Genomic DNA, 15,080 nt, shown 5'->3' with positions numbered 1-15,080 from the left:
TGCTGCAAGCAAGACATAAGAAATAAATAAATTTATTCTGGCATATGTATTGCTATTACTATATTCCCCTACTACCAATCAAAGAGTACTGTGGTAGAAGAAAGCATAAAGCATCGATGGAAGGGTAAAGAAGTCACATAATTTTTCTCATAAAAGAGAGAATTAGTCACGTATGTAATTGGTTAACGAAGGATGAACATAAACTGGGTGGACCTGGTGGCCCACCTCACATAGGTCGGCAAAATCATGTCACTTCTTGAAAAATCTTGTGGTAAAGAAAATCATGACAGACCAGGGACTAAGCTACGTAATTAGAATGGAAGTGGATCAGCCATGATGTTAAATCTAATATTTTTAGAATAAATTATATATTGAATGTTCAAACTTAGTTATATCCATCACAAGTCTAATAAGATATTATATCCATCGTATGTTCAAATTTAGTTATATACTATGCTTAATTTTATATGGGTTTAACAATCTGTTAAACCTAACTTATTTAAATTAAGTTATATGTTGAATCCAAGTATACGTAAATTTAACGAGATTATATCCAACACATTTTAGACTTAGTTGTATGCTTAGCCTAATTAGACGTGGGTGTAATAAAATATCATTCTTAACAGCTTTTGAGTTCAATTACATATGAAGTTTAATTGCATGTAGATCTAATAAGATACCATATCTAATATATATATTTTTGGCTTAGTTGCGAGCGTAGCGCAATTTCTTATAAGTCTAGTAAAATATTAAACCTCACATCCTTGAATTTTAAATCAATACATGTCAATATGATATGAAATAGAAAATCTTTATAGACTCATACCAAGTCACAAGGCTATTTTGTATTTTTTATATAATATATTGAGAATTTAGAATATTTATTTCTCTATATTTATGTATATCAAAATCTTTTAAAAAATCTGTCATGTTTAAGTTAGCATCAATGTTGATTAAGGGCTATTATTATGAACATCAATACTGTGTACAAAATAACTTATAAAAATCTTCTACATATTCTTTGTATTCCCATCAATATTAAGGTTGATTTAAGAATTGTTTTTATCAACATTAACATGTAAGAGATATTTTTTTTAATTTATGTTTTCAAGAAAAAATAATTCTTCATCTCTTTAATAAAATAACAAAGTTCAAGGATTATCCTCTAAAACATCCAATAAAGGGTTCACATTTTTTCTACTCTTTACAGTATTAAAATTTTTATTTTTAGAGTATTTATCATATATAACTAAAAAAAATATTTTTTTAAATAGAAAATCTATTTTTTTATATATTATATTTTTTATAAAATAAATAACTGATTTTATTATCATGGATACTTAAATCCTACTAGAAAAAATTATTTTGTGAATATGAGATCTTTTATCATTAACCAATAATTTTGTGAATTATAGAAAAGAAAACATGGAAGTAAAGTTTTAATCATTGTTTATCCTCACACTCAAGATTTTCATTCCTAAACATAGCAGATTTCTTGAATATTAACATAGTAGATTACTGGAATATTATCAAGGCAACTTTTTGAAAATCTTGCGGCAAAGAAAATCTAATTTCTCTTTATATATACTTGAAAATCATCACAGAATTATTTTAAATTCTTATAAAAAATACATGTACCGACTAGAACTCGAAAAACCATACATAATAACCTTCTGATTGTTTGTTTTTTCAATTAGTCCCCACTTATTCCCTTCCTTCAACTAATGTGTAGAGTAACATTTGTTTTACTCGTGATTTAATTAGAATATTATTGATCAGCTAGTACATTCTCATGGCTATACAAACATGTATAGTCTAGCAGCAAAAACAGATTCAGGCCCTAAATAACTTAGAGTTTATATATATTACTGCTTAATTATGTTTTCTTCCTCGTTCATGTTAGAAAAAGAAGAGTTTCATCGAAATACCTAGTTGTTCTCAAGTCAGGAGACTAATAAGAACACATTTCCCAACTTTTTACCATAAAAATCCAAGTCCCATATTATCATTTTGTATCCTCAATTCTCTTCTCGGCAATAGCATAGAGAAACACCGTGTGGTTGGTATATATACAGATCGATGAAAACATGAAGATCTGTGTTTTTTCTTTTAGTCTTTTGATCAGAAGGATGAAACATAGAAATAATGGAAGTGTTTCATGCCAACTCAATTGCTACAGATGTGCTCTAACAACACCACTTTCAACAATATAGACACAATTTTATGAAGAAATAGATATCATCGCGCGCGTCTGTAGTACAAGGCATAGATGAAATACATGCAAACAAAGATAAAAATAGAAGAATTTCCTGTAGAGAAAGTGCTGGAGAATAGGATAGAAATCCCATAACAGAGGGTAGATCCCTATATTGAAGGATTAGATACTTAACAGGATAGGAAACCCTAGCTATTACAAGAACATGAAACATAAGATGGAAACATTTGTTGAAGCTAATCATCGTCCAAATGGTCCGGGCGGTCCAGGCGGGCCAAATGGACCGCCAAAGCAGTCTCGTATTAGCCAGCAACAGCACAGGCAGCTCAAGCTGCCAAGCACACAGCAATCAAGCATTAGAGAACAGCAAAACAAGGTTTAATTCTCAGAATAATGCTAAATAAGTTTTCTGCATAGAACTATTAGGATACTACAATACTGTTTTAACATGATGCTGCAGGGAGGGGGAAAAGAAGAATTTAAAACCAGCCGTTTAGGGCTTAAAACAGTCCTAGAATTTCTTGGAAAAAAGAAAAGAAATACGAGTGCTAGAAACGGGATATTTTTGGCAGGGTTTTTTAAACAAAAGGAGAACGATTAACTGCTAAATTCTGGAGAGGTTTAAGGAAAAAATGGTGAAAAGCGAAAAAACAATCAGCTTAACAACTTGTAAATCTTGCAATTTTGACAGAAACAAAGTTTCATAGCATACCAAGAACCTATCATGTCACAGATGCCACCGAAAAAACCAGGTCCTCCTAGTCCCGGACCCCATCCTAGTCCCGGACCCCATCCTCCTGGCCCTCCTGGTCCCGGACCCCATCCTCCTGGCCCTCCTGGCCCCGGACCCCATCCTCCTGGCCCTCCTGGTCCAGGACCCCATCCTGGTCCTCCTCCGGGTCCTCCTGGTCCTCCTCCAGGTCCTCCTGGTCCCATTGCTTCCTCCTAGCTCTCTAACAAAATCTAGCTGCTAACACCACGATGATCCTATCACCACCGCTGAAGATTATACTAGACAAGGCTTGGAAGAAACTCGAATGCCCTGCTACTTGGCTAACTACAAAGACATTGGCAAAGCTCTTAAAGAGGATTAGAATTTGTACTTATAGGATATGTATACTTTGCTTAGGCTGGAAGCATCTGTCTACCATTTCACATTTTTAACGAATGCTAACCTTCAACCTGATATATGGATCAAACATTTTTCACGGTTGACCTGACGTTCTTAGCTACCATTCAAGGCTAACTAATACCTTCAGTCAAAAAGTCCAATTTGATTTGATCATAAGAGAGAGGTGGCAGTGTTTGGTTGCTTCATGTCACCACAAGGCCAAGCCAAATCCCCAAAAAATCCTCCCATGTCAAAACCAATTCATTACATCAGTGCAATGGCAGTGGCAGTGGCGGCAAGCACCACCACCTGTACCAGGGTCAAGTTCAGCTTGGTAACTTAAAAAAAAGAAAGGTTCATCTCGGTAGACGTAGATCTACTTGCATAGGCTGCCGACAAGAACTTATCCGTTGATCCCACAACATCAAGCTGTGGCCATAAATATAAAAGCACCAAATAGCTACACGCCTGGCAATTTGTTTTTTTTTTTTTTTTGAAAAAGGAGATTGTGAACGGCAACTGAATTTAAAGATCATAGATTTGCTCAAGAACGCAAAATTAAATACAGGTGAGCAGACTGTGGTTTCTCTTGTTTGTTCATCTTCCGAGAAGACGAAAATACATTAGTCAGGAGACTGATAAGAATACATTTTCTAACTTATTAACATAAAAATTCAAGTCCCTTACATGTTCCCCCCCTCAATTCTCTTCTTATCAATATCATAGAGAAACACCGTGGTTGATAGATCGATGAAAACATGAAGATTTTTTCTTTTTTCTTTTTTAGTCCTTTGATATTGAAGGATGAAACATAGAAACGTTGCCAGTGTTTCATGCCAGCTCAATTGCTACAGATGTGCTCTAACGACACAACTTTCAACAATATACAGATCTAGCTAGAATCGCAATGGTATTTACTTTTGATCTAACAGCAGCATGTTAACAATTGCGTAATTTCGGCGATCATTTCTTGTGGGTTTTGGCTTTTGGATGAATAACTTCTATTTTTGGATGTTTTATCCGGCTGGATCTTTTCTTGGGCTTTTGGATGAATGACTTTTATTGCTGGGTTGTTTAGGCTAGATGAACTATTCTAGAAGTCCATTTCATTATTTTTTCACCGTGTTTTTTCTTTGGTTCATCCTTTTTGTATCGAATTCCAGTTTTTTTGCCATCACCTAAATAGCTATTTTTTAATGCAATTCTTGATTACTAAAAAAAATAAGATTATGAAGAAATAGATATCATTGCACGTCTGTAGTACAAGACATCGATGAAATACATGCAAACAAAGATAAAAATAGAAGAATTTCCTCTAGAAAAAGGGCTGGAGAATAGGATAGAAGCCCCATAACAGAGGGTAGATCCCTATACTAAAGGATTCGATCATGGGATAGGAAACCCTAAAAGAAGAACGTGAAACATAAGATGGAAACATTTGTTGTAGCTAATCATCGTCCAGGTGGGCCAAATGGACCCCCAAAGCAGTCTCGTATTAGCCAGCAACAGCACAGGCAGCTCAAGCTGCCAAGCACACAGCAATCAAGCATTAGAGAACAGCAAAACAAGGTTTAATTCTCAGAATAATGCTAAATACGTTTTCTGCATAAAACTATTAGGATACTACAATACCGTTTTACCATGATGCTACAGGGAGGGGGGAAAGAAGAATTTAAAACCAGCCGTTTAGGGCTTAAAACAGTCACAGATTCTTGGAAAAAAAAAAGAAATACGAGTGCTAGAAATGGGATATTTTTGGCAGGGTTTTTTAAACAAAAGGAGAACGATTAACTGCTAAATTCTGGAGAGGTTTAAGGAAAAAAAATGGTGAAAAGCAACAAAAAAAAAACAGCTTAACAGCTTGTAAATCTTGCAATTTCAGTCTCGAAGTTAATTATGACAGAAACAAAGTTCTATAGCATACCAAGAACCTATCATGTCACAAAAGCCACCGAAAAAACCAGGTCCTCCTGGTCCCGGACCCCATCCTGGTCCACCTCCGGGTCCTCCTGGTCCCGGACCCCATCCTGGTCCTCCTCCGGGTCCTCCTCCGGGTCCTCCTCCGGGTCCTCCTCCGGGTCCTCCTGGTCCCATTGCTTCCTCCTAGCTCTCTAACAAAATCTAGTTGCTAACACCACGATGATCCTATCACCACCGCTGAAACCACCGCTGAAGATTATACCAGATAAGGTTTGCAAGAAACTCGAAAGCCCTGCTACTTGGCTAACTACACAGACATTGGTATAGCTCTTAAAGAGGATTATATTTTATACTCAAGGAATAGGGATACTTTGCTTAGGCTGGAAGCATCTGGCCTCCTATTTCACTCTTCTCACCAATGCTACCCTTCAACCTGATATTTGAATCAAACATTTTTCACGGTTGACCTAACATTCAAAGCTACCATTCAAGGCTAATTAATACCTTCAGTCAAAGAGTCCAATTTGAATTGATCATGCATGCACATAAGAGAGAGGCGGCAGTCTTTGGTTGCTTCATGTCAGTTCCCGAATGCCCCTAGCATCAATCCTGAGTTCCAGCTAGAAACATGCGACTTGGCACGGTAATGTCGTTAATCCTAATATGTTTCTACAAGGCCAGGCCGAAACCCCCCAAAAAATCCTCTGAAACCATGTCAAAACCAATTCATTTCATTAGTGCAATGGCAGTGGCAGCAAGCACCATATCAGGATCAAGTTAAGCTTGGTAGATGTAGATCTACTTGCATGGGCTGTTGCCTGCTAGAACTTTCCGTTGATCCCACAGCATCAAGTGGCCATAAATATAAAAGCACCAAATAGCTCCATGCTTGGCAAAAAAAATTTAAATGAAAAGGAAAAAAATAGAAACAGAGGAGATTGTGAACGGCAACTGAATTTAAAGATCATTGTTTTGCTCAAGAAAGCAAAAATACAGGTGAGCATAGTGTGGTTTTTTTGTTTTTTCATCGGAATATATCTCTAAGTTTTCTCCATGAGACAATTTTCCATAGCAAGAAAAACACAGAAGAAACCTCGTCCCTCCATATGATTTTACGGCACCCCCTCCATATGATTTTAGGGCACCCCCATGAGCTCGCGGAGACATGCCATGGAATGTCAAACTCTTCAAATTTCTATTCAGCTTCTGGAGGTGCCCCGATATTTATGGAATAGGCCAAAATAAAAGCTGCCTTCCAGTCTTCTACCCTAGTATATGTTAAAAAGGTCTCACTTCTTTGTTCCTGTCAACCTTCTGGCTGTAGACTGTACATCAAATCTGCAACAATCATTAGAATCCTCACAGAATGGCTGCCAATCCTATAGCATCCCCTTCATCAATTCTGGTTTCTGGAGCATTTACCGAGCTGCGAGGCCTCACTGAAAATATGGAGAAAACAGACCAGTAAGCAAATATATTTTGACCATGTGCATCAATAGCTGAATCTACACTGACAACAAAATGAACCAAGAATGCAAATTATAATTGTTGCTCAAAGCTCGAGCTGGAGATGAGAAATAGTTTCCATGAATGCAAATTCCACAACATAAACACAACAGATTAACATGGGAGGCAATGATCTCATGCCAGGAGTGAAAGAAGAATTTAGAATCCAAAAATTGTCAGAGCTCACTTGTAACATTTGTGATAATGTTTACACTCTTCTGAGCAGCTAGCGCTTTTAGCATGTTTCCAGTAGCTAATAAAAGCAGGCTCTTCATATGTTGCTTTTGTTCCTTAGGGCTAGCTGTCTTGGTCAAAGCATCTTCAAAGGCAACCAAATCCTGGGGTTTAATACAAGGGAGAGAAAGCAGAACCTGAGGAGACAAGGAAATGCATCGTTCAGTTAAAAATGTTCAGCAGATGGTAGGATAAAACTAGTGAGTATTTTAACCCTAAATAACATGGGGCATAAAAACTTGCCTGCCTTGGAGCTGGATCTCTATCACAGAGATGCATGAATATTTCTCGACAGAAACCAACTAGATCAGCACTGATAACTGCATTTGACTCGAGCGCCAAGCCTTTGATAATTGCAGAGAACAGATCTTTAGAAACAAATTCTCGGAGTTGAACATTATTAGCTGAGATTGCTAGAAGAATCACACTAGCACAAAAGGACAAAACTTTTGATACTGCTTCACCATCTGTCCATGTGAAAGCTTCTAAACAAATCTGTAATGCTGGAACAGCCAAGCCATTGTGCTTCAAAAGAAAACTGTAAAAGAATTAAATTCTGGTGTATAAGCAGGGCTTGGGGAAAGAAAATAAAAATACAACGAAGAGCTTTTCAAAAAATCAACAGAAAAGGGCTATTATTGTGCACACATACCCAACCATAGAGTTTGATGCAAATGCATCCAATTCCTTCAAAGAAGATGCATCCACACGGATAGCATGGCCAGATTGTTCTAAAGTAGGAAGCCCAGTATTTAGTCCAGGTGAAGCTATTGTAGAGAGAAGAACGCACATCTCACGAGTTAGGTCTCGAAGCAGTTTCTCTTCCATTACTTCTGCTTTCAAGTCTGCCTCAGCAAGGATGCCAAGGACATCTGGGACCTTTGCTTTACCCTCATGCAGGAGACTAGACCAAGAAAAGGTCAGAGCTTGCTGTACATGGATAAATAATGGATGCAAGAGCGTTTCCAGCCAGACCTCCCACATTTCCAAAGGACAATGTTTAACCAAAGGTATCAAAGCTGAATGGACAAGCTGCCTTGTATGTCTGAACTCCATTGACTGTATGTTTTCCAGCAGTGCCACACCAACAGAATGAACATCCAAACATTTAAAAAATGGATCACCAATGGTCATCGATAGGCCCAATACATTGTATCTGGAAACATGGAAGATGTATTAGCAACAAACCTGTCAGGAAAGAATCACATGAACAAGAAAAATAGATAGCATGTAGTCTACCATTTACTTGTGCAAAAATAACTCGTCATTTCTCACTGAATGCGTGAACTTAGGATATCATATTAAAAATATGTTTAGTCATTTTAGTCTATAATTGGTATTATCATAGTGGTTGCATGGGCTAATGAGCATCATGTGCATGCAACAAACATGCATGCAAGCAGAGAGGAGCAAGACATTATCCAGGTTTCAAAAGGATAACCAAACATAACAAGTCATTAAATATTAACAGATTATTAATTCTACATTAGGCATTCTACCCTCAGAGGTTTCCACACATTAAGAGCTTCTGACTTGGCAATTACATATGTTTAGAGATAGAAACTAAATAAATAGCGCATCTCTTCTGCAATGAATTGATAGGAAATAAAAATACAAAATTTCATCTAATTCATTCTCCTTGACATGCACAAAGGATATTCAGATGTCATTCATCATGAAAAGTACAAATAGCACTGGTAAAGGAATAATTGAAGGCTGAACTTGAGTACCTTGACTTTACTAACCATATGAGCCCCAAGGAAAAAGAAATGCAGAAAATAACTGATATATATATTCACCATAAAATTCAGTTGCAAAGTCAGAAACAACCTCCAAAGCACTGTACTTACCCACTATCTCTGATACCTTTCAACCAATTCCGTATATCAGCTTCATTTGTTTCGGTGTGTCCTTCCCTACTTGTATCAATATGAGATCCATCTATGAAGGTTAAGGAACCTTTGGACAATTTGGGGTTTCCTTCCCCAAGGAGACTATATCGTTCAGCATTGCCCATGGTCATCGCAGCTTTGATATCTCCAGGTAACATTTGAGATATGGACGGAGACCAAAGTGAGTGCACAGCACGAAGAAGCTGCAAGACAACAAGAACATGTTTTCAATACCAATTTCTCTTCATAAACTATTCCTGGATAAAGATAGAAAAAATAACAATGTTGGTTCTTAACAGCAACAGCATACTTTCAAGAGGGGTGGCAGCATCCAGGACAGATGAGAAGCCATTGGATGTACAGTACTTGCTGTTGAGATGCTTTGCAAACTGCCTTTTCTGATTCCACTCCTCTTAAGTGCCTTCTCAAAGAATGTCACAGTGTGGAAAATTGACCACATGAATGCTGTCTCAGAGCACAAACGGATCAGACCTAGTGGCTCAGACAAATAATTATTTTGCCACTCTAGCTGTGTCCACTGCTGGCTCAAAGGTTCAAGCAACCAGGCCAAAACTTCTTGCTGTTGTTGAGTCCTGCGTCCATTTAAGAAACTTTTTAACAATAAGCAAAACATCTTAGTTCAAGTAGTTAAAAACACAAAGGGGTCAGACCATTGTAAGCAAGGAATTACCCAGCAGCTGAAGCCATAACAAGAAATGCTTCGCCTAGCAGATTATGTTCACCACGAAGCAGAGAGCCCTCTCTTTGCATATATGCCATGGTATCAGCTATTCCCTACAATAAAAACAGCATGATAAAATAAATACAAGAACTTCCTGGAATTCTCAGACTCTTTCAATCTAGGCATGCATTTGGCCTCCAAAATTTGGCTGTACTAGTGTTCTTTGGCACATTGATGACAGTCTTATATGAAAATTTATCATAAAAAAGAAGAAAATCAATCCCTTACAAACTATCATTCAAATTGCAAAACAAGGGCCTCCACATAAGCTACAGTTTTGGTCAGAAATGCACGGATGAAGTTCTATACTCTTTAATATCTCTGGATTGAGTCCACAACTACACTTGTACATGCATTAAAATCGAAGAAGTTAAAGGACATTAGATCTTTCTATTGATGATATCTGAGTTAGAAGATAATCAGTAGTGGTGGATGCTGTAATTTTTCAAACAGGTAGAAGAGATACATTAACAAGAAGAAAAAGGACAAATAGTTACTTTCATATGGGGTAGAACACTTTTGTCAGCAGATTTGGCTATTCGAATAAATGATGTACAAATCTGTAACCTTGCATGGCGTGCACTGCTGACTGAAGGATCCTGCCAAGTGAATAAAAGCAGCAGGTCAATTTGGCTCCCTTAAAAAATAATGACATTTAAGAATCAAGATTAGTGTTACAAGACAAACTTAACAACGAATGGAATTGACATTAGAAGCTCAAATTGGCTCCCTTAAAAAGTAATGACATTTAAAAATCAAGATTAGCGTTACAAGACAACCTTAACAACAAATGGGATTGACATTAGAAGCTCGAATAATTTGTTAATGACACCTCCAACTGCATCTGGGAAATACTTCAAAAATGGACCCAGCGCATCTAAATAGTGCCCCAGGATTTCCACAAGAGTTGGCTCCGTCCATTTCAAAGAAAGGAGTTGCTGAAGTAAATCTTCAAAAACTCTACACAACGCGAGGTGAACTTCCGAATTGACCTCCGCATAGCCATTTGATCCATCAAAAACTGCATTGACAACATTTTCTAAAGCCACTTGCATGCTTTCCATCACAGCTAAGTCCTGATATTTCGAAAAGATGCATGTGTATCAAGAGAAACATCACTTTAAATATTTTAGTACCAGCTATTAAGCATGAATGATAATCTGAAAAAAAAAAAATCTTGCACCTGAACAGGTATTTGAGAATTTGGAATGCTCTTAATGATTGAAAGAATTCTTTCAGAGATTTTAGCACCAGCTATTAGGGGCTTAAAAGAAGCGACAAGTCTCATCAGCTCGGTCTGCATTAAGAGTTCACGCATCAGTAAAAAAACACAGAGAGATAAATAAAATAAAAGAGAATAGGAAAATGTAAGCAATGACAGGATAACTTGTCATAATACATAGGAGGGGGGGGGGATTCAACAATTTATTTACCGCTAGAAATTATGAAAGGTAAAATCTAATAACCCCAAAGAGAAGCTAAAAGTAAAATGGTTTTTACTAGAGTTCATATCTCAGTAAGTTTTACCAGCTTGGAACGATATTGGCTGAAGTCACCCTTGCCTTCAAAATCATCACTCCACAACTCCAATGTTCCAGGAGAAAGGGAATTCCCAGAGAAAACCTTTTCTTTCTTAAGCAAGCGCTGGAAAGAGATATCCAGAATGACAACACAAATATCATCATCCACAAGGCTTAAAGTCCTCCTTTTTTCATCATCAACCTGTCCAGAACTAGAGCCTGCACTGTTAAAAGCAGACCCATCTGCTGAATGTGCAGTAACTTTCGGCTTTGACATTATATCTCTCATTAGCACCTATAAACACAAATAAACAGTATAGAGATTTAATAGTACCTATGTACTAAGTAGGCTTTGGAAACAGAAATGTAACTTGCAAACTGCTTCAACCTACCAGCCAAAACAGCAGGGATTGATAATGAAGAGCTAGCTTAAAATGTTGAAAAAAGCCCAGCATCTGAAACAATATCAAAGAAATAGATTGCAAAATGATTCTAATAAACAAATTTATTTCATAGATGGAAATAAATTTTCTCATGCTAAGATGGAAGTGCTATTACCTGCTGTAAATAAAGGGAGAGTATAGTGTTGTCACCAGAAATGCATTGAAAGTTAAAAGAACCCAAAGACACCATACTCTCGCCTATATATTCTGCAAACTCAAATTCACTCTCATCCACAACTCCAGCACTTGAGCCAGTTTTGTACAAAATATCTCTCGAGACATTCATCATGATCTGAAAGATATTACGCATTGCAGAATCAAATTCAGAAGCAGAGGCATCGGCAGGTCTCTTCCTGCAAATCTCAATTCATAATTCACAAATCTTGAGAATGTTCTTCATGAGGTAGAAACAGAAAGAAACTATAGAAGACATTAAGTAAACCATATGGGATACCTTTGTGAGACGAGTTTGAAAAATTCACAGGCATGAAGACGAAAGTCAGGAGAAGACAGCATAACACCACAGCTGAGCAGAAAGAAAGGGGATCGGGAAGTGAGAAACGAATCCTACAAATGATTTCAATGCAGCCTCCAAGTAGACATACCCATAAATTATGCCATATTTGGCTAGATCCTGCAAAGGTGCCCACTCAGCATAAGCGTTGACAGCATTCAAAGTCGCTGTTACGGTTGCTGCATGCTGTTTTGCGATGTCCAGTTGCTGCCTACCTACTTCGCTCAATGCAGCTCCAAAATGTCTTTCAAGCAACTAAGTCAAAAATTAAAGGCACATAAATAACACAAAGTAAAAAAGGGTAAAATATGTGTATTTAAGGTCTGAGGCATACAGTGTATAGTAGTGGCAGCATTTCAGGCAATGACTGAGTAAGCCCTCGCAACAATAACCTACGCCGATCACCTGAAAATACATACAGAACCAAGAAAAGAGAGTTAAGCAGCAGCAAGAGAATACCAGAAAGTTTGACCTTGAGGTGTAACATATTCAAAGGCCAGAACAAAATCTAAATGTGTAACATGGAAGAAAATTCATCAACCTAGGGAATGACCCATAAGAAATCATAGTTTATAGGTTCTAAATGTTAATAAACACAATAAAGATCCTTCAAGGCTCTAAAGAATGCAGAGATTGCATGCAAGGGAAGTTTGGAACAAACCTTCTAAATCTTCATTGTGAACTGTAATATCTTCAGGAAGCCACCTCAGTGTCATAGAAACCAACTCAGCCTAGTAGGAACAAGAAAGTAAGAGAACCACACAATGCACACTTCAATATGGAATATAAAAGGCAAAACAATGGCTGCAAGCACATAAAAAATAAAATGTACTTGTATGGGGCCCTGACTAGATAGTGAAACCAGAGATGGAAGCAGTTCTTTCCACAGTTCTAAGCCTTCTCTTCTGACAATCTGTAGAAGAGAAAAATAATAAGTAACAAAAACCAAACGAACTTCAAATCCAAGAGCAATGTCATTAATGACCTCAGCAACAAGGGCAGCTGTCTGACTTTTCAGCACCCATTCTTCACGGGAATTTGCAATTTCAGCCACCAACTCAACAGCAGCATTTGCAAAGTTCCTGTGTTCTGTTGGGCTCAATTCCTCCCATCGCAACCGTACCAAATGCTGTAAAATCCATAAACCATTTGATTATCATCAAACTAAACACTAGCAGCAGATGAATCAATAAAGTAGAGCTTGAAGACCCCTTGAGGAGCAGTTGAGCTACATAAAAAAATTCAATCCATGCAGTCTACTGGTAATCAGAATGCCCATGAGAACTTTTTATCTTATGTGGTTCAGAAGGATGTAAAACTTTTGCAGCTTTGTGTGGACCTGATGTGCATTTACTTTAAAAAAAATTATTGATGAGGAAATACGAATGAAATGTAAACCCTGCATTGTGCAACCTATACAAGGTGAGCCATGAATTTATTAGTGCTTCACTGTCTTTCCCCATAAGCATCCCAAGCCTGAGGCTAACATACTAATAACTTATTAAGCAATTGCTATATTAGTTGCTTCCACATACAAAAAAGGAAAAATATCAGAAGCTCAAGATATCCACATCATTGTGAAATTCACTAAAAGTATTCTGGTGGCCAACTCAATCACTTCATGAAATTTTTATTGCCTCAAAGAACATTGCCTTAAAGCAGTAAACAGAATCTATCCACTTACACCACATCAACATTGTTTATGTAGAGACAAAAGTGTCAGTTCCCTAAAAATCTGACTCATTGAAAAGTTGGACGGGCTTGTTTTTGTGCATTTGAGGGAACTAAGACTGTCCCTTCATGACATGGAGATGGTTCTCACTAAAGATTCTTTTCAAAATCAAGCAAGGGAAGCATCCGAATCCCCCCCGTTTAAAACATAAAATCCGGCAAAGGACCACATCAACAAATAGGATTAAAACATCTCTGCCATAAAGGAAAGAGCAATGGTTTATGATTTTAAACCTGCAGCATTTTGAAAGCATGCAACCGAATTTCAGAAGACCAATCCTTTTTGACAAGAACGAATGATGAGCTGGCCAAAATTCGTACATCTCCTGCTTTGATCTGCAGTTATCAAAGAGCACATAAATGACCTCACATAGGCATGGCACTATCTGCGAAAGGATGCAATATATCCCCTGCTAATAGTAGTAAAAGCAGGTTCCTGAACAATTTTGATTAAAACTTGCAAGATTTTATCTCCTTTTAAGATATTCAGAGGTTAAATCCCAAAACATTACATACTCATAGGCCAATCAGTGATTTACCCTTCAGCAGAAAACTCAAGACTCGATCAAAATACTAAAAACTCTCATGAGAAATTCAAAATCAACCACCCCATCAAACCCAACCAACAAGAATTTTAGCACCATTTATTTAATTCCCACTAATTTCAATAACACAGAAGCTACAAAAAAAAAAAAAAAAAACTCTAATAACCCGTCATCAACTAACTAACCCTTAAATAAAAAACCTCAAACTCAACCAAATATGCTAACAATTACCAAAAAAAACTGGAAACTTTACCACTTTTAACCACTGAAAATCCCTACAAAAATTCAAAAGTTTGGATTTTTATTAACAAAAATAATAAAGAGAGGGGTGTCTGTGTGTGTACGGATTCAAGGAAAGACACAGCAGCTTTGCGAGCATCAGGAGTAGAGTTCCAGTCAAGAGCAGCAACAATTGCTCGAGCCACATTGTTTGCTATGTGGTTATTGCTATTACTCTCTTCCATTGAATAATTCACAACAGAGTTCGAAAGGGTCTTCTCTTTTTATCAAGTTTTGTTGAATCCTAGAGAGAGGAGTACAAAAGAAGATTCGAAGGGTTTGTTTGCTGCTAAGAGCACAAGGTGTTCGATGACTCTTGTCTGTATCAGAGAGAGAGAGAGAGAAGTGGGGGGTGTTTTTTTTTATTTTTTTGTTTTTCAGTGGAGAACTTATGTAGGGCAGCAGGGGGTTTCTTGAAGTCCTCCTGT

General features: G+C 37.3%; 2 protein-coding genes across 6 annotated transcripts; both read right to left on the bottom strand.

Annotated features, from left to right (window-relative positions):
* Nucleotides 1-2,182: 2,182 nt before the first annotated feature.
* Nucleotides 2,183-5,667, bottom strand: LOC105110473 (pre-mRNA polyadenylation factor fip-1-like). 4 transcript variants are annotated; one of them, XM_011005531.1, is made up of 4 exons: nt 5,479-5,667; nt 3,064-3,209; nt 2,928-3,003; nt 2,183-2,546 (listed from the first exon to the last, which is right to left on the bottom strand). In XM_011005531.1, the coding sequence occupies exons 2-4, from the start codon at nt 3,149-3,151 to the stop codon at nt 2,456-2,458; spliced, it is 255 nt and encodes an 84-aa protein (XP_011003833.1). In that variant the 5' UTR covers nt 3,152-3,209; nt 5,479-5,667; the 3' UTR covers nt 2,183-2,455. The 4 variants fall into 4 exon arrangements, with proteins under 4 accessions (XP_011003833.1, XP_011003832.1, XP_011003831.1 ...); XM_011005530.1 differs by lacking the exon at nt 5,479-5,667 and having other exon boundaries at nt 3,064-3,388; XM_011005529.1 differs by lacking the exons at nt 2,928-3,003; nt 3,064-3,209; nt 5,479-5,667 and adding exons at nt 4,802-4,850; nt 5,251-5,442 and having other exon boundaries at nt 2,200-2,500.
* Nucleotides 5,668-6,182: 515 nt separating this feature from the next.
* On the bottom strand, nt 6,183-15,080 carry LOC105110472 (protein HASTY 1-like). Of its 2 annotated transcripts, none has more exons than XM_011005527.1 (21): nt 14,718-15,080; nt 14,063-14,164; nt 13,083-13,226; nt 12,930-13,010; nt 12,759-12,828; nt 12,432-12,502; nt 12,189-12,352; nt 12,038-12,109; nt 11,699-11,936; nt 11,533-11,595; nt 11,148-11,435; nt 10,804-10,917; nt 10,460-10,696; nt 10,118-10,219; nt 9,570-9,673; nt 9,189-9,471; nt 8,837-9,081; nt 7,639-8,142; nt 7,230-7,524; nt 6,940-7,123; nt 6,183-6,685 (listed from the first exon to the last, which is right to left on the bottom strand). In XM_011005527.1, the coding sequence occupies exons 1-21, from the start codon at nt 14,835-14,837 to the stop codon at nt 6,606-6,608; spliced, it is 3,561 nt and encodes a 1,186-aa protein (XP_011003829.1). In that variant the 5' UTR covers nt 14,838-15,080; the 3' UTR covers nt 6,183-6,605. The 2 variants fall into 2 exon arrangements, with proteins under 2 accessions (XP_011003829.1, XP_011003828.1); XM_011005526.1 differs by having other exon boundaries at nt 10,400-10,696; nt 14,718-15,079.

Source organism: Populus euphratica, unplaced genomic scaffold (assembly GCF_000495115.2).
Source record: "Populus euphratica unplaced genomic scaffold, PopEup_1.0 scaffold394.1, whole genome shotgun sequence".
NCBI lineage: Eukaryota > Viridiplantae > Streptophyta > Magnoliopsida > Malpighiales > Salicaceae > Populus > Populus euphratica.
Note: the sequence above shows the minus strand (reverse complement) of the source record. Positions and strands in the feature narration are given on the sequence as shown.